Below are 19404 nucleotides of genomic sequence, written 5' to 3'. Positions count from 1 at the left end.
GGTGACAGCACTTTCTGTGTTCCTGCAACCCACCCTGCTCCATTTGCACGGTCAGCTGTACCACAAGAGGAAAGAAAGGAGAGTAAAAGCCAATGTGCAGCAACAGGAAGCAACAAGGGAATTGTGAAAGAAAGAAATAGAGGGACAGGGCACACATATCCTGTAAAAATCTAAAACCCACAAGACTATGCGGAAAAGAGACACACAAAATTCAGGCTGGAGCAACACAGCTGGGGGGGGGGGGGGGGGGGGGGAGGAAAGACTGCAACCACAGGCACTTACCAGTTGACATCATATCCGAGAAATGTATTTCTTGTAACCACACCATTTAACAGATGAAAAAATATACTCAAACTTTGCAATTACAGGACTTGGAAACAGGAGCAGCTTCTCACCCTTGCAGGCAACTCAAACCCCAGTTTCTGTTTTTTCTTACAGTGGCAGAGCTGGGTTTGTCAATTCAAGGAAGGTAACGCTTCCTTACAGCTGTGGCATCACATTGCTGCTCAGCGTCACAGCATCACCGTTGTGCAAAGGTGACTCATACAGGCAGCAACGTGCACAGTCAGGGCATCTCAGAGCCGTAAGGGAGCAGGACATTTCAAATTTCATTAGACTGACTCAAACGAACATGAGGCATCACCCTGCCCTGTGAAAGTGAACCAGCAAGTAGAAATGGGCTCCAGCCTCTCCCAGTTCAAAGCATCTGGCGCTGGAACTTGCAAGCTTCACAAAAAACGGCTCAATGAGGCCATAAAAGCACGAAGGGTGCAACAAAATGACAACACTTAGAGCACTGATGATTAAGAATGTTTAATTTTTTTTAGGCCGAATAAGATATAGTGTAATTATCTCTCTATTCTGCAGAACTGCCAGTGCTTCACAGATATTTAATTAATAAAATACATTTCTGCTTTCTTACTACAGTATTAAAACTACATAGATCACAAACTCCTTGCCATCACCGAGATACTATCATGTCATCTAGTAACAGTAATATTATAAAAAGGAACAAAACCCATACTTTTGCTATTGTGTATGTACACACAGAGATCCATAACCTTCAGTGTTTGGTTCATCAATTACAAGAACTACAAATACAGGACTCATACCCTGTCTAACATTCAGCACCAAAGGTAGATGCAGATGATGTGAATGCCGCTTGCTAAGCACACTTTACCTTGCTCTCTACAACTACCTGAAAGGAGGTTGTAGCGAGGTGGGGGTCGGTCTCTTCTCCCAAGTAACAAGCGATAGGACAAGAGGAAACGGCCTCAAGCTGTGCCAGGGGAAGTTTAGGTTAGATATTAGGAAAAACTTCTTCACCGAAAGGGCAGTCAGGCACTGGCACAGGCTGCCGAGGGAAGTGGTTGAGTCTCCAATCCCTGGAGGTATTTAAAAGAAGGGTAGACGTGGTGCTCAAGGACGTGGTTTAGTGGTGGTCTTGGCAGTGATAGGTTAACGGTTGGACTTGATGATCTTAAGGGTCTTTTCCAACCTTAACAATTCTGTGATTCTATTATTTGCTTAGGCAGTTTCCAATATACGACTGAGTTAGACTGTATCCCAAGAAGCAGTGAGAAGCAAATCAATCAGACTCCAGGGAAGCTGATGACCAACAGGTAACACCTCTCTCATCCTGCATCCATGAGGGGACACTGCAATTTTGACCTAAAGAGGGATTTTTTGGAGCCTCTCCCCTTTCCACCAGAACCAAGATCCTGCTCTAACAGCACTCTGCTTCCTTGGCTGGGGGACATATATTGGGTATTGCTGTATGGAGGCTTTTTCTTTACCTTACACTTTAAAAAAAAAAAAAAAAAAAGAAAGAAAAAAAGATAAGAGAGGAGAAGAAAACACTGCAACTCTGATTTTTTTTTTTCCTGCATTGCTTATGCACTTTACAGGAAACACCAGGGAGCACAGGCAGCTGAGCCGGGCTCCTGGGCTGATGCGCTGCACCCTCTCTATAGAGAGCAGGTAGAAGGAGAGGAGCTACAGAAAGTCAGGGAGTGGAGAGACACAACAGACAGATAAGAAACAATGCAAGAGGCAAACGTAGAGAGAAAAATAGGAAAGAGCAGATGTTAGAGATATTATTACGAAGGGGGGAAAAAAAAAGTGATAAATATCTGGTAAAGTGAAGGAGGAATTTAAATCACACTAAAGGGAACATGTCCTGGAAAAAGCAGTACATAGCAAGTCAAAAAGTCTGGAAAAATACCTGGAAAGCTGCAAAAAAGTAAGGTCACATTTTGGTCTTATATCCTGCAATTATCAGCAGAACTACTGCTACCTTTGCTCAGCCAAATGCAATTAATTCCTACTTAATAACTGTTAAGCATATAACAAGTAAATTCAGGGAGAGCCCTGTGAATTTGCTGAGTAGAACCAGGAGTTTCCAGCAACAGCTGTTTCCAATGGCAGAAATATTTCTCCTTTGTCACACACCTTAGATTTATTTTTATGTATTTATATACACACAGAGATATATATACTTCTTGCGTTGGGACAAAAGAGAGGCAGAAACAAAGCCTGAACGCCAGTACAAGAGACTTCACTCTTCCCGCTCGAATTTCGAGTACATCTTGTTCATCCCTTCTGGCACTAACAGTTGCTATAGCGCTGAAATGCACAACGCAACTAACTGCATCCTCTCCCAGCTCCGAAGCCGTGGCATTTAGGGCAGCAGATGAAGCCGGCAGCTGAGCCGGGGGGGCCGCGGGACACCCCCCACCACCACCACCACCACCACCGTCCCCACCGCCCGCCCGGCTGCGCTGCGGGCGCTCCCCGGGCCGGCGCTCCCCGGGCCGGCGCTCCCCGGGCCGGCGCTCCCCGGGCCGGCGCTCCCCGGGCCGGCGCTCCCCGGGCCGGCGCTCCCCGGGCCGGCGCTCCCCGGGCCGGCGCTCCCCGGGCCGGCGCTCCCCGGGCCGGCGCTCCCCGGGCCGGCGCTCCCCGGGCCGGCGCTCCCCGGGCCGGCGCTCCCCGGGCCGGCGCTCGGCGGCTGCGGCAGCGCCGGGAACGGCCGCGAGAGGGCAGCGGCCGCCCAGGCTGGGGCTCGGCCCCCGCCGCCGGGGCCCTCCCAGAAGGTCCACGATAAAATCAAGGGGGAAAGCGCAGGCATGAGAGGAGGGCAGGACACCGCACTTCAGTGCCATTTGCTTTATCTTTGAGCCGATGCAGAACTTCCCCCCAAAAATGGGTTTGATGACTGCTTTGAGGCTTTTTTTAGAGCAATTACTGATACCATAATAACCGAATATTAAAATTTAGGAGATTTACAAAACTTATGTTAAACCTGATTTAGGCTAAAGACTGGCCTTAGAATCATAGAACCGTTTAGGTTGGAAAAGGCCTTTAAGATCAAGTCCAACCGTTAACCTAGCACTGCTGCTTCACTCAGGCTCTGTGGTTTTCATGTAAACATTTTATCATTTAGCATATCACATACTCCCCACAGTGTTTGGAGTTAGTTTCCATCAACGAAGTTGTTACTTCAAGCAGTTACTGCTGGGTATGACCACTTTATTTAAATAAAAGCAGGACATTGCTACTCCTACCTATGAACTCCAACACTCTGCCACTACTCCTGCCTAACCAGAGCATTTTTGCAGTTGCTCACGCAAGGCTGACCAGAGGAGGTTTCAAACTCTAAGACACACATAAAACACAGGACCAGCAACTCAGCATTACCCACGGGAGAGCTCCAGCGCCTCACTGCACACAGAAAAGCATGGGGAAGAGGGCCTGAAACCCTCTCCCAGTTGTGTCAGGCAGCATTGCTTGGTTAGCTCACGAGGCCTGCTGTTCCCAAAATGTGAACGAGAACGACTTGGCCTTCAGCCCAAGCCGCAGTCTGAGTCGCAGGATACACTGGCTGTGGACAACATGTTCCTATATTCAGATTATTCGGAGCAGGCTGGTATACCCCAGCGCAGCGGCTGTATCCGGCATCGTGGCGGGGGAAGAGGGAAGTCACATTCTCCTGGCCCACAAGTTTTTTCTGAGGTTTTCTCACATTGGAGAGATGAGCAAAGCTGACAACTTACCGCTTTTAAAAGCGCATTGCAAAGAGCAGAGTGGTTGCAGGTCAGGCTGAAGTGTCACGCAAAGATCTTAAGTAACCAGTATGACAGCAGAGACCTATGAAGATGTGCATCAGCAGCATGCCTTTTTTTTAAGAAGCCACCACTGCAACATGATGGTGACTGAAGAATAATCATTAAGTCACTATTTTCTGCCCTCCCAATGTCTGTGCAAAAAAAAAAAAAGCAGGAATTCTATTGAATGATGCACCACCTCCCATACTTAGTTTACTAAATGAGTGGTCATTTGCCACAAAGCATCAGAGACCCATCAAAGTGCTTTTTTTCCCCTTGCTTATGTTGTTTCACTGTGTTGTCCAATGCTTCACTAAGACAAGCATTTGCTTTCCTATGCAACAAAACACAGCCTAGAGCAAACGATGCTTTGTCTTCTTTAGAAATACTAGTCTGCTGGAATTGCTCATTTATAGCATCTTTTCTATACAAGGAGCTGGATGTGTCCTGGCTTGTGCCACTTGCTAGTAAATCTGATGAACTGCTACACTGTTAGGAAATACATGCTTCTGTTTAAAGGGTAAAGGTCTTAATCTAAGTATTCATTCACTCCTTCCAAAAGCTGGGAGCTGAGAGGAAAAATGAGCATACACTTGGCCAAGAGTTACTGTTTGGTGAAGATATGAAAAACCAGCATGGAAAAAGTTAACTGAGATAACAGATGCGGGAAATCCCAACAAGCAGCACACCACGCAAGAACGTTTCTAAATCCATACAGGTCCCTCCAGGTGCAAACCTTCATAGGCCTTCAAGCTGTGCAAGCTTATTTTCTTTGAAACTGTATGAATAAACCCTATTGCTTCATCTCAAAAGAGAGCAATTGCTCATACATTTTGCAATGCAAAAGTATTAGAACTCTTTCCACATGCAGAAAAAAACATGAAATAAAGAATAAATCTAAAATGCAGAAAGATTGGACATATGGAAGAGCTCTCTGACAGGTTCAGATCAAAGGTCCTGAAGCAGCTGCTGCTGCAGAGCCCTACAAGCCTCCGCAGAGCCTCCGGCAGGACAGCTTTTCCCTCTATGGCAAGTGGAGAAACTACCAACTGGCTGCTTATAAACACTTTTACTCCCTGTTGCAACAGCCTGAAAAAGATCCAGGCTAACAGCAGGCACTTTCACACAGTTCTTCCAGGAATTCCCCAAACCTTTTGTAATTTGTTCGATAACGTCTTTTTTTTTTATGTTGTCCTCCTTAGGCTGCATCCCAGATTACAGAGGGGATTGTTGGCTTACAGCCCTGCTCCCATGGTTCCCCTTTCATCAAAATCTTTGCAGATAACCCAAAAAGCACTCCTAAAGCAGCTCTATCATTTAATAAATTTCAAAATATTCTTTGGCTTTTTTTTTTTCTTAAGCTCAAATAGAATTTCTCAAGATTAATCGCTCTGCAGTTCTTGAATGGGTACAGATGTTAAGTCCAGCCAAGGAGGTGCTTTGCAGCTGCACAGTCAGACAGGAGGAGCGGCAAGCAGAGGGCAGCTCCCTCCCCTTTGTACCTAAGGTGGATAAACCCCATCGTTGAGTGCTCTGACCCGGGCAAGGGACACGAGTCAATGACTTCTTGCATCAGAGATAAGAAAAGAAGCCAACTGCTGCCAAACTGAAATCAGTGAAAGAAGAACTGTGTGAATTTTAAAGGAAATGAGGTGGAAGGTGGGGCTCACCACAACGATCTCTGATAACCAGGTTCCGGCCTTCCTTCAGGTGGATGGTCAGCAGGTAGGCAAAGGGGCTGGGCAGGTCACTCAAGCAATCATTTGCTTCCTCTAGAGCCTAAGGAGAACAAAGAAATCAGTCACCGCTGCACAGCTCCGGAAGCGGACCGTGAATGAAGCAGGTGTTCTCTCGGTTTTGCAGAGACAAAGTTCTCCTCTTTCCTTAGGGTAATCTTTTTTACAGAAAGAAAAAAAAAAAAAAAGAAAAAAGATTTCTTTCCCAGGCTTTGTTTCATTACGCAAATAGCTAATCATCAGCATCAGGTATGTTCAACAAAGCAAGGGGTAACACAAGGAGGGTTATACCTGAAAATGAGTGGTAATATTAACAATCATAAATGCATGCAGAGGTTTTCCAAATCCTACCAACTTACTGCATTTTTTTTTCTAGCTTTTTCTCATACATTCATAGAATATCCCAAGTTGGAAGGGACCCATAAGGATCATCGAGTTCATTCATACTCATCTGATTACCTCAAGAGGAAGTACATGTTGCACATAGCTACTGAGAGGACAGCATTTCTTTATACAGCTCTAAAAGTGAGAAACACAGCAGCGGGCAATGCTAACTGTGAGGTTTTGCTGTAGCAAACTCAAGAGGATTCTTGTTCATCAGAGATGCTGCCAGGGTTACACACCTCAGCAGCAGCAGCATCATCCAGCCGGTGCGTTGAGTGAAAACAGCCTCTGGACAGCACTTGAGAGGTTATCAGAGGGCAAAGGTAGAGAAGTTCATCTGGAACCGGCAAATATGCTTTACATGAGAAGAACACGCGTCAAAACTGCCAATGCCTTTTTGCGCTGCCCTAAAACTGTTTTTGTTGTCTGTCAAACCCTACAGCCATGTTAAGGTATTTGATGTCTTTATTTTAATCCAGTTTGTGCCTGGGCCGCTAGTTGAGTATTGATGTTGCTGCTTTCATCAGTTACCAGTACACACAGAAATGATAGAATACTTTAAAAAAATCCAGAACATTTAGGTCTGTTTAAAACATTAGCAAGTGCTTTACACTACCAAAAAAAAAAAACCAACAACAACAAAAACACAAAACCACCACTAAACAATCAAAAAACCCAACAAACCAAAAAACACCACACTGGAGAAATCTATAGAAGGCTCTTCACCTGCTGGGTTTTTAAATTTGTAAGAAGCAAAGAACTTAAATCTAAAATAAATTGTGCTTCTGATGGAGTTTCAAAGTGCTTTAAAATAAAAGGACTTACCATCTGATCATCAAAAATTTGCGATGATATGGAAGAGTCTAGATCCATTTCTCCACATGGGTACTATTAAAAAAAGATACAATGAATTAGACAACAGTAATATAGTGATCAAGAAAATACTCCTAGTATCAGTCAAGAAAATACTCATATGCATGTGTAACCAGTGAAATTCTTTTACTTCTGCTTATAGAACCTTCCCCTCCATAATTTAGATATATGTTCCTTTTTCCTGTTTTACAGTAATTGCACTTAGTCTCTTGAGTTTAATCTAAAAAAATAAGTGCCTGCTTCCATCTATTGGAATAAATTCTTTTCCTCCCTGTGCTTTCAGTGCTGAAGGTCCTTACCACAAACTCTCCTGATGCCTGAAGGTTATTGCATCTGGTGACTTATCAGTCAGCGTTGCAACGCTGACCCCTATTCCTGAGCAGAATTTTATTTGTTGAATCTCCAAGTGTCCTCGCTAAGATGAAATAAAAAATGCCAGAAGTGGTAGCAGCAGCAGCAATATCCTGGGGTTGGAGAGCTGGCTGCTCTCACTCGACTACAATTTCTCCTTCGTCACCCGAAAGGCAAGGTCCAGGAAAAGTTTTGTTTTGTTTTGTTTGTTTGTTTGTTTGTTTTAAAAAAAAAAGCTCAGGGGAAAAGTTAGAAAGAAATGGTCAAAGGGAAAGGGAAAAAAAAAAAAGATATTGGACATGTACTTCCCCCCACTCTCTGCAGTAACTGGAAGATCCAAAGGATTTTTATCTAGTGCTGAGCATAGGAGAGGAAGTCAAACATTTCTTCCTAAATACTGACTCATCCAAAAACCTGAGGCTACAGTGGCACGGTGTCTAGAAGGCCTGGACACACAGAAGGGATGAATCGGTCAAGATACCTCTGATGCTATTTTGAATGCTAGAACAGTCTATGATCATCATTTTAGCTGAAGAGGACCTACGTGCCGGGGCAACTCTTTTGGTCTAATGCAGGGCAATCACAATCCATTCAAATACAAAGATTTATGCTAAGAATAACCTCAGTCTCCAGAAATGCACACAAGGTGGAATTCGATCCTCATGTGAAAACGTTCTTACGTGCAGTGTGGTAACATCCAAATCTCTCAGATGAGAGCTGCATTGTGTGGAGCACTATACGAACATAAAAAAAAGAACCAGCTCCTGCACCAAAGATCATAAATCTTGGAGATATTGATATGCTGAAATAAATATAAATATTCTTTTGTGTAATTCTCCTGCCCCCAAATACATATATTACATATCAGGAAGTGCAGTAATCCAGCATTGCAAGTAAAATTTCACTTGCATGACAGACGAAATTTAACATTATGGTTCCCACAGTAATCGTAACTTGGCCACCTTGCAAAAACACATTAATAGTAGAAAAATTATCATCATAAAGAGCAGCAGAAGAATTTTCTCGCACAACAGAGCTGAGTTACAGCTGCTGGGGGAACCCTAACTTTGAATTTCCTGACTAGTATACATAAAATCTCACTTGTGTGCATTAAACCTAGTATTTGTTGTAGTCTCTGGCTTCACAGGAATCTCCTTCAGGCACCATCATTGGCACTGATAATGGTTTCTCTTTACAGCTTGTTTTACATGGCATAAACACAGAATCAAAGAACTGTATTGAAATTAAAATAATAAAAAAGTACCCTTTCTGCTAGCTTGATATCATTTATAATAAAAAAAATTAACCTCAAAGTTATGATTTTTGTCTTTATTCTGCTTTTTGTTTGCTTGCATTACATCGACAGATTTTAAACAAAGATTATAATTTTAAATAAAAAAGCTTGTTTTTTCATTTTAGCTCCAGTTAATGTAAATCGCTGTTATTCTAGGTAGCTAATTGCAATGAGATCACTGAATATAGACAAAAGCCTTGCTGAAAATATGGTCCTGAAATCTTGATTTTTATCTAACTACAGTGGCATTTCTGAACTTTAAAGTGTAAACAAATGTGGCCACATCCACCAAGCAGGTCATAGTCCCAAACACATCTGTGTAAAAACAAATCAAACAAGAGTATGTATATGAAAATATATATATAAAAATCAATCAAATGTTCCTCCTGACAAGATGTACAACCTCTATCTCCTCTTGTTTTCTGCAGAAGAATGATTCAAAATACAAGGGCACTGAGTGCATCAGCAATGGGACAAGGCTTCAGGTTGCCAGTGACTCACTGCAAGGTGTTAGTAAGAAGACGAAGAAGTGGTGTTAGAGCACTTCAGCAATGATGCGTGACCACAGACAAAACCCAACTGCAAAAAGTGTCATCAACGGTGCCCTTTGCAAGCTGAATCAATCAATCAATCAAAACTTCAGTCCCTTCTTCACCCTTCAAATTTGCCTAGCTGGGCTCCAACAGACAACAGATAAAGTAAATCTCTTAGCAAATGGAAATATGGTAGCTGTGGCAAGAGCCTTTACAGAAGATGGCTCACTCTGAGCACTGACAGCTCTGTACTGAGAGTTTAGACGAGTATAAAAACCACAAGCCCACACTGAGCTCATGCATGAGGCTCAGAAAGTATCTGATGATATTGGGTGACCAAAGATAACCAGGAAATGAGTAGGTGGCATGTGACAAGCAATTCAGGGGGAAAAAAAGCTCAACCTACATTTTTGCTTTTTTTAGTTTGTTTTGTTCCAGGGATCTGCCCTCGTTCTGATTTACCTCACTGATCAGTGAACGATGCTCACAAAAGAATGACGTGAGCTATTGTCGTGCTCCTCACAGCAACCCCACCCAGTATTAGGAGACCAATAACCTCTGCAATAAACTGTCCCCATCCAAGGCACACAGAGTGCAAATTTTGTAGCTGTTCAATGAAGTACACGAAAAGCTGAATATTGAGGTTTTTACCCAATTCAATTTAAAAATACTTAAATTTATTAAATATTCCTTATCTATTTCTACTTTTCTTTGCTTCACTCTCTGCTCTGTATTCTCTAGGAAAAAAAAAAAAATCTCTTTCCGCATTTAAAAGTTGTAGTTGGAGGCAGATTATAGGAAGGAAAGCTAGATATTCACATAGCAAGATGATTCAGTATAAAAGTAAATATTCAATGATTTACACACACAAGCACATATGCAAATACACAATTTGGGAAAGATTTAAATGCTGCAGAGAATAAGCCAGACTCAGACTGTGCGTCTGGAGGAAACTTGAAGTTAAGCTATTCCATCACTATACAGGTGCCTCCTTCTAAAGCACTTAGTTTGCCCAAAGTCAAAGCAGGATTTAGGATTAACTTTGGTGGTGCTGTGGTAAATTTTAGGTTAGAGTTTCTGGTGTACAACAGCAGGAAATAACTGCTGCTATCATTAAAACAACGTGGAAAAAATCCTAAAATAATGACATGTTCATAGTGTCCAATCTACCGTATACCAAGTTGCTACAACTTTTGAGTAAAGTTTAAGCACAGAAACAAAATTATATACTATTTTAGCTATTTTTCTTACGCAGACGTCTGAATAATGGTACACTCCAGTGAGTTGAAGCCAATGTGTTAACAATTTAGCAACACTAAACTGGAAGTGATGATCAGTAACTACACCAGTCTGTATCTCTGCATCACAACTGACTAGGAGATAACACTGATTTGATAAGAATGCAAAGACCTTCAAGATGCAGAACAAGCAGTTTTATATCAGACAGGACTGTTTTCCCCACAGCACCACTAACCATTATTTTGAACATGCAGTTAAAAAATATTAATTAATGTGTGAAATCACCACTCCCAAAGGAGGACTTTAAACCGAAACATATGTTTTCCATTTTTGCATCTCAGAAGACTAAGGAAAGCAGCTACCATACCTGCAACATCTAAGTTATGGGGAAAAAGGCCTCAAAAAGTTCAAAATCTAACCTTCTCAGTGAAAACTCAACAGGAAGAGATACACTTCCACAAAACATAAATAAAACAAGTTTTCCCTAAAACGTTTCATGCAGCCACAATCTTCACCTGCTGTCTATATTACAAAGCCATCATGCAACTCCACAGGATTCCCCACTTTGCTCAGGCCAGGCAGGAATTACTGTTTCATGTCAGATTTTAAGCACATTGGACTAGGATCATCCTGTTCATGGGACGGTATGTCCAGCCACAGAAATACTGACCGCAAAGGTGGGGGGAAAGGGAAGAAGGAGGACAAGACGGGGAATGCAGAGGAAATGTTTTGATTTTGCACCTCCTCTAATTAATCACAACGCAAACCCAAAGGACAACTCTGAGCACGATGCTACATGTTCCTGTACTCATCACATGCTTGTTTTGGCTAATTCCAGGTACAGGCAGAAGTACACCTCGCTCACCCGTCATCTTTCACCTCTTGCCTTCAGCTGGGTCTTGAGTGGGAGGATGGTAAGTTGACTTTGCTGTACAGCAATCCTGGTAAAGCTATATTGACTAAAAAGAATACCACGGCAAATGTGTCAGCAGCACATTTCAGGGCTCAGAGGGCTGCAACAACTTTTGACTTATGCGAGCAATTCCAACAACTCTGAAAAAATCTGAAGTATCACAACCTTGCCAAAATTTAAAAAAAAAAAAAAAAGTAAAATGGAGCAGGGTTATATTGCAGCTCCAGATTGACAGAAAGTATATCTGAATTAGCGTCCAATAATTTATATATCATGTATGATTTATGCTTATTTTTATCCCCCATTCATTCCTTGAATAGGGCCCATCCTCCATCCCTGTATAACCCAGACAATTAAGGAGAAGCATGATGAGCCCAAGGTGGCTACTGAGCCCAGCTGGTGCCCAAGCACCTACCTCTGCCCCTACGTCCGACAGAGCAGCGCTCAGGCGGGTGCCCTGCAGCAGCTCAAAGAGGTTGCTGCTGGATTTCCTCTTCGCCTCGGACGCAGGGCTGCCCGTGACTTGCGTGTCTGGGTGGGTGACTGTTGCCTCCGTGAGTGTCGCCTGCTGCAGCGCCCACGGCCAGTCCTCTCCTGCCGGCCTCACCGAAGCACTTCTGCTTTTCAGGGACACCACAGACCTGGAGAAGCTCTTGGGGGAGCAGTTTGACAACACCTGAGTACTTGAATAAGTCGTTTCTTCTTCTGTCAGAGTCTCCACCTCCAGCATGTCAGGCACCGACACACTGAGGCGTCGGTCCAAGGAATGGACCTTCCTCTCCACCATTTTGCTAGACCTCTTCTTTGTCTTTTTCACACTTAGATTTTGCAGGAACGGTCTAGTTTTCTGCTTCAGGGATCCCCAGACGGATGGTTTATCCAAGTCCATTGCTGCAAGGGAAATCTCAGCAATGCCTCCTGCACAAAACGGCTTCAGCAATTCCCAGGGTGACTAAAAGGAACGTAGGAAGAAGGCAAGTCAGTCACGAAAGTGAACAGCCGCTGAAGATTATGATTAATGTTGTCTCATCTTGAAACTTTCAGTCATTTTTCTAAATAGTTAAAACAAAGCATGCCACATTAGCAAGTGCTTCCAAATACAATCTGGTGGGTAGGTTTGATTATTTAGGAGGAAAACAGACGGAACAAGTATTTAATCCTACACTAAAACGCAATGTCTGCCCACTACTTTATGATTGTTAAGAGGAGATGTTATATTTCTTCCTCTGCCAAGTCCTGATTTGCAAAAATTTGAGATTTATCCAATTTGAAACTGTTTCTGTACAAAACTTACTGATGGGAGTTAAATCGTGATAATGCTAGCACACAAAAAATGCTGGCAAAGCTGGCACCGTAATTTCTGCTGATGCTTTTCCAGTCTGTGTAGGGTTTTTTTGGCTATTTCCTAGGCTATGTGGATTCTTACACGACGTGTTAGTGGACAAGAACAACACGAAGAACAGCTCCACAAACTAAGCGGCTGAGGCTGAAGAGGACACATAGGACGTGAGAAATCCCAGCTGAGACCCCAAAACACGCCCTTACGTTAACCCAGTGCCAGTGAAAGTCACCGCTGCAGAATTACTTTTCCTCATAAAGAAGGCAATTGAGAGAAAATGAGGACAAAAATGGATGGATGGATCACTTACAGATTTTGAAAACCTGGTGAACTCTTGCCTTTGAGCTGATTCATACTGAGCATTTATACAGTAGGGAGGGACAAGGAGAGAAGAGCCAAAACAAAATCACCTACTGTATCTGCATCGTAAGGGAGCGGTCGAATGGACACCTCTGTGCATAGGAATATCCTCACGGACAGCATCTTTCATGGTTAACAGCTGAGCAACCATCTTTATTCTGTGAAGCAGAGAGAGTCAAATCATCATCAAAACCCATTAAGAAAAAAAGCTGATGAAATCTGCAGATTTACTCCTTTACAGTCCCAAAGACACGCACACAAAGGTTACAGTATATAAATACCTATGTCCTTAGAAATGTATACCTGTTAACTACATGACCGCTGCTTCCAAAACTCGCTGTATTTATGTTCTAACAATTGCATAGTTGACCAAAAATGACTTATCCCACTGGTTTCCTGACCACTAGGGAAAACACCAGAACAGGCAATGGAAATACAGCTGTTGGATGAATCCAGATAGAGAAATCACTGTCTGCTTTCAAAGAAATCTACTCTTACTTTCATTAATTTGAATGAGGTTGCATAGCCAGTTACTTAATAACTTATTTAAATCATTTTATGACTAATGCCACCATACTTGCAGAGTGTTCAGGCATCTGCAAAAATGCTTTAACTGTATTACTACGTAACTAAAGCTGTACAGTCCTCCCCCCATTTATACTGGTATATAAATGACTAATATCAGCATCGTTATATTCCATACAAAAAATAATAAGCTTTAATGGCATTACATGCATTCACAAGACATTAACAAATTTTGTCCAAATAGGAAGGTGTGCTAGTATAGATATATCAGCTTAACACAGTATTTTTACCTCTATCTCCAGAAGTCAGACCGAGTATCAAAGTGCACATGGACAAACTGAAATTATTTTTTCCCTTCACAACATCACTGACAAGCAAAAATAATTTCTGAACCTCACAGAAGGAGATTTGAGGCACACAAAGGCATGGCAGGGCTTTCTTTTCTCACTGAACTTGGAGTGAAGTGCAAGATGATCAGATTTACACATTTGACCAGAGAGGCAGGGATGCCCATGTTGGAGCAGCATCTGATGCCCTACGCAAGCTCACCAGAGACGCAGCTTAATTTGCTCTCATCAGCTGACAGCTTTCACTTAGGCTCTTCCCTCTTTAGAAAAAAAACTTGACAAAGCAGCCGCAGGCCTCCTTGGTAGCGTTATATCACATGCCAATAACAGAAATTATTAGGCTAAACACATTTGCACAAAACATTATGAAACACCACTGTTGGGACTCATTTAAACAACTCATCTACTGCCGGTGTGCTCTGCTTTGCTCACCTACATGCATAGAAACCTGCTGAAGTAAAAACATTGCGAAGAAAGGCAAGACCCAGCTCACAATATCCACTTCCCAAGGCTCTTACTGCTTCCTATTCCCTTCCTGTTATTCTCCACCCCTCTCATTTTGATGACCCACTGCTGTCGTTTTTATTTTGTTTGCTTTGAGATTTTGTTTCCTAGCAGCAGACTTGTTCCTGTAGGTTTTTCCAGTTACTTTCCCCCAGATGAATGTTTTTTCCAGTTACATTCCTTCAGTTGCTGAATAGAAATGCCCATTCAGCAAGGATGGTGCAGGGACCATACTGTATCTCTGAGACCCACTTGCATTTCACCCAAAATGAGCAGAGTCCTCAAGCCAGGCAGAATCACAATGGAAGGAAAAAAAAAAAAGGAAAAAAAATTGGGGAAAAAGTTTCTGGGTTTTGGTCAAGACAGCAGGGATGACTCCAGCTATCTGCCACCTAGAAGCTCCCACTCTAGCTCCCACACTGGGGCAACACAGTGGTGATATTTGCTGCATAGGGAGCACCAGATATTGCCTGAACTGAGGCCACAGAAGAAACAAGCCCACCCCTGGACTGCCAAGGAGTTTGGCCATACTCCACCTCTGAACCTTTACACCCACACTCCTGCTGCAGCTATAACACCAGCACGTATTCACATGCACAACTGTTCTTTGTTCCTAAATCAATTTTTCTCTGCTTTTCTTTTCCGTACTGAGCAACATCAATAGAAACACAGAATTTTAAAGAGAGGGAAGTTCTCCCTTGCTTGTAAAAAGCGTGTTCTTGGTACCAACATGTTGTTCACGTACTCCTTATCCTCCACGGGCCAGAAGTTTTCCCTCTTCCTTCCACAGCCTCAGAAGTTCGGTGCCAACTGTATCGCCAAATATTCCCTAAGCAACCACAGGGAAAAGTGTACTTCGCCAAAGTCTTGGTCTAAGCTTGGCCTCTTTATTCTTTCCCTGCATCAATGGCACATTGTAGCAAAAATCTGCAAACAGTAACCCTTCAAAGAGAACCATTTCCTGTTATCAATTTTCACTTCTTTGTTTTTAATTTAATTGAATAGCTCCTTGTTCTTATGTAATAAGAAAAAAAATTATCTTTTTAGCCTATCTTCTTGAGCCTTCTCTTTAATACACTGCTAAATCTCAAATGCTCAGAAAAATCCATATACTTTAATCTCTTCCTTCAGAGAGACCACTTTTGATTGCACCTGTCATTTTTATTACATCCTTTTCTTTTGCTGTCTCCTCCTCTTTTGGGGGCAATAGGGGCCAGAAGGAAAGGATTAGTGACAGAAAAGTTGGTCACAGCTCACCATCTGACTGATATAACAAATATTTCTAGCATTTTATCCTCCCTTAAGTATCTTCTGATTATGGTCCTTGGGATTTTTTTATTTTTTTAATGTGCTTTGCTTTCTCTCACTATAACACTCGCTACATACTCCCTTAAATTGTTATAATATTTAGAGCTAAATAATTTTTTTAGATGTTCTAGCAGGTGGCTATAAGAGATATTTCAAATGCCATTGAAAGCCTAGAGAAATCATTCTGCATTTCTACTTCACTTACTGTGTTGTCAGGAAGCCAGAAAAGACACAAGTGAGAAGTACTGCAAGACACTGAAAACATTATAAAAGTGCCCAATATAACTAAACCGGCAAACAAAACCAAATTGATTTACATATTTTAAATTATGGAATATGTTGTCTTTCTTCACCAAGTAACCATTCCCTGCACACCCAGAAGTGCACAATGCTCCCTGCTAATGCTTTTAAGAAGTGTCCTCAAAGCCTGCAAGAAGATAAAAATGCAACGAAGCACACCACCACCGCTATTATAACTTTCATAAATCTAGTAACCGTTATACTCAATTTACTTATCCTATTAAGATGAAAACATTGGGCCAGTTTGCATGCCATCCATCTTCGTAATGTCTGATTCAGTCAGTATGTTTTCAGCTACAAATAAATGCTAGCCAACATTTAAACCCATTGTAGCTGAAAATACTAACATGCATTAGAGGCTGTTAGGAAGATATTCCTCACTTGCATGCATCTTAACAGAGGTTCAAACTGGAAGGAATTAATGAAACTCCTTCATTGTAGAACCTCTATTGACTCTGTCTGTTCTGGCATAGGATATTCACCCCAATCTCTGCCTGCCTGGCACAGATTCCCTGGCTTAAAACCTAATGCATGAGACATTGTACACGTTACAAGCAAAGCTAATTACACTTCTGCTATGCAGCGTAGCATTTAGCTATTGAAAGTTATAATAAGAGTATTACCCCTTTAGATTTATAATTTTTGAAATCAGTGTGCTGAGAAATGAAGCTGACATCTAGAAAGAGACAAGGGAGTAGGGGGGAAAGGTACTGGGATCCTCTTTTCACACCCTTCTTTTAGCTTTGTGCTATAAATTCCACCCTCTGGCCCTAGAAGCCATAAATTAAACCATTCCTTCCTGGGAGAAAAAGGAAAATATCAGGAAAATAGCTCTCAGCTGGTTAAACAACAACTATGTGCTGGGTAGCTATTTCTATAACAGATCATACTAAGTACTCCACGATTTTCTTACCACTGTGTCTAGAACACAGTCAAATATGAATCATTACTAAGAGTAGAATTACTTTAGAAAAAGAAACCTACTCTTCCTTCTTTGCAATGGCTTATTTCAGTACCTTATCTGGAAATGCAGTAACATTATGATAAGCATCAACGGCCACGGAGATAAGAGAATATCATCCAAATAAAGTAACACTTTATTGAGAGTTAGCAGTTTCTCATGGAGCATTACAAACCCAGCACCAGTTACACTCATATATGATATTTAAAACATTTAAAAGAAAAGGGAATACCTTACCAGGGGCAGGATGTCCCTTGGATTATCAGCACCTTTAAGCATTGCACTTCCTTTGCAGAAAAAAAAAAAGTCCAAAATGAAAGGCCCGAGACCATTCCTCTCTGGGTATGATCACAGAAGCTAACAAGGGACACTGAATTAGATACATACATCACGATATTGAGAATCTGAGACAGCCTTTTCTTCCTGCAGCTGTGTCTTACAGCATATGGTAAATACCTGAACTTAAATTTGATAAGGCACCAGAAAAAGTCTAATCTCAATCTGATTCTGCACAGGCTAATTACCCTGGGGAAATCAGCGTTAGAATTATTTTTAGTACTAACAAGCATCAAAGGGAGCGCATTGCTGAAGTGTAGCTAACGTCTCCATTGCATAGGCAACTTGCTGCAAAAGCAGGGTCATGTCTTGGCCAGCTTCCAAATTTTGCCATTGCATTTGAGCTTAAGCTTCCCAGTAGGCCTTCAAATGATGCCAGTCTGTTGATACAGATCCTGCTTTTCTATTAACTTAAATATAAAATAAAATAAAAACTTGATCTGTTCCTGTCAACCAAATTAGTACAAGTGCTTCATAAAAGACAATTTTATATGCTTCAATGCTTGAATAGAAATAAGATGACCAAAAGAAACCAGCCTTGTTTTCTTAATGTAAGCTGAAAGAAATCTACAGGCTTTGCAGAAGATCACAAATACTATCTAGGGTAAATACAAAGCTTAAGAAAAACATTTTTATTATATGGAGGTAATACAGGCATCTTAAGTAAGAATTTTTTTTAGGTTTTGGGTTTTTTGTTTTGGAGGGAGGAGGTTTACAGGTCTCTGGGGATTTAGGGTCTGGTCTTTTAGATCCCATGCTTTGCTTTTTGTTTTTTAATTGGCTCAAATGTAATGAGCTCCATCTTTCACAAACATGTGAAATGAGCACACATCTTCCTCCACGTATCACACGAGAGGAACAGGGATGCTCTAACTCCTTAGAGACTCTTTTGCACAATCTGGAGAGCTTTTTTTCTCAACATTTATGAGCAGACAGTAACTATGAGAAGTAACAGAACGACTGGCTGCTACAAGCATCTTAAAATAGCATCTGATAGTGAAAGTTACTGAAAAAAAAACCTGCACCTGCCTCCAGCTTATAAGTGTATTGCTTTTGGTTTGTTTCTGTCTATTCTAAAACAGAAGAAAAATGATGAGTATGTATGGGGGAAATGAAGGAGGAAGTGTTTGGGTGTATTTTTGCAAAAATATTTCACAAGTTCCTTCCACTCTTTCAGCTTCCTTCAAAATATTGTAGCTTGTAATTGTACCTGTGCAAGCCAGAAGGCCCCTTCAATCTTTTCAATTTAATTCATGGGACTGTACCAAGCTGGTACAATCAAATATGATCTTTACAGCGCAAATCACACCTGCCAAGCACCAGATCGCTCCGGGGACACCTATGCATGAAGATCTGCTTTCTACAGCCCTGTACTGCAGGAAATGATGTGCACGTCAAACCAGATACCAAGAAAGATCCTGGCATGACAAATCCTACCCATGGAAGGCACTGTGCATGTGCTGAGATCATGCCAGCAATAGGGATATTTCTTCACCATTGAATACATCTGTTTTATAATTTCCCTTATTGATCCCAATCACATTGGGTGATCCCTGGGAAAGGTGGTACCTACAGCAGGACACCTCCAGGAGCCAGGAAAGAGGGAAAGCTGATGAGCAGCAAGGAGAAAGACAGATTCAGGTACAATCAGAGTAAGAGTGAGATAAGGAGAGCTCTAAAATAAATAGAAAAAGGAGGTGTTTTTCAGGGCTCACATGAAGAGCAACACAAGATCAGGAGAAAGGCAGAGACCCACGTGTTGAAGGAGCTGATGCCCATCCAGACGAGCTCTGGTGGGAATCCAGCCCTGCAGCCTCCTTCCTCCTCACTCTCTCCTTCAAGCCCTTGTTCATCTCTCTCATAACAAAAGGTATATTTTTATAACAAGAGGTGCACAGAAATAGATCATCCCTTTTCATAGCTCTCAGGGAAAACAAACCTAGGAAGGAAGTTGGAGGCTCATTTCCATTGGAGGCCAAATCAGGCAGTGCCTTTTAC

The 19404-nt window shown here is 42.0% G+C and overlaps 1 protein-coding gene across 2 annotated transcripts in view; it reads right to left on the bottom strand.

Annotated features, from left to right (window-relative positions):
- The window catches only part of MCTP2 (multiple C2 and transmembrane domain containing 2), a 124699-nt gene that overhangs the window by 94805 nt on the left and 10490 nt on the right, over positions 1 to 19404 (bottom strand). Inside the window, exons 2-5 of one of the 2 annotated variants that reach the window (XM_087744311.1) lie at positions 13180 to 13283; positions 11842 to 12378; positions 7049 to 7111; positions 5774 to 5882 (exon numbers count right to left, since the gene is read on the bottom strand). In XM_087744311.1, coding sequence (XP_087600437.1) covers positions 5774 to 5882; positions 7049 to 7111; positions 11842 to 12378; positions 13180 to 13248 — 778 coding nt within the window. In that variant the 5' untranslated portion in view covers positions 13249 to 13283. Of the gene's footprint in view, positions 1 to 5773; positions 5883 to 7048; positions 7112 to 11841; positions 12379 to 13175; positions 13284 to 19404 lie in introns of those variants that run through there. The other variant, XM_009470055.2, reaches the window with a different exon arrangement.

Source organism: Nipponia nippon, unplaced genomic scaffold, assembly GCF_047370975.1.
Source record: "Nipponia nippon isolate SJK-2023a ecotype South Korea unplaced genomic scaffold, ASM4737097v1 scaffold_9, whole genome shotgun sequence".
Taxonomy (NCBI): Eukaryota; Metazoa; Chordata; class Aves; order Pelecaniformes; family Threskiornithidae; genus Nipponia; species Nipponia nippon.
The sequence above is the reverse complement of the archived record's forward strand: the minus strand, read 5'-3'. Positions and strand labels throughout refer to the sequence as shown.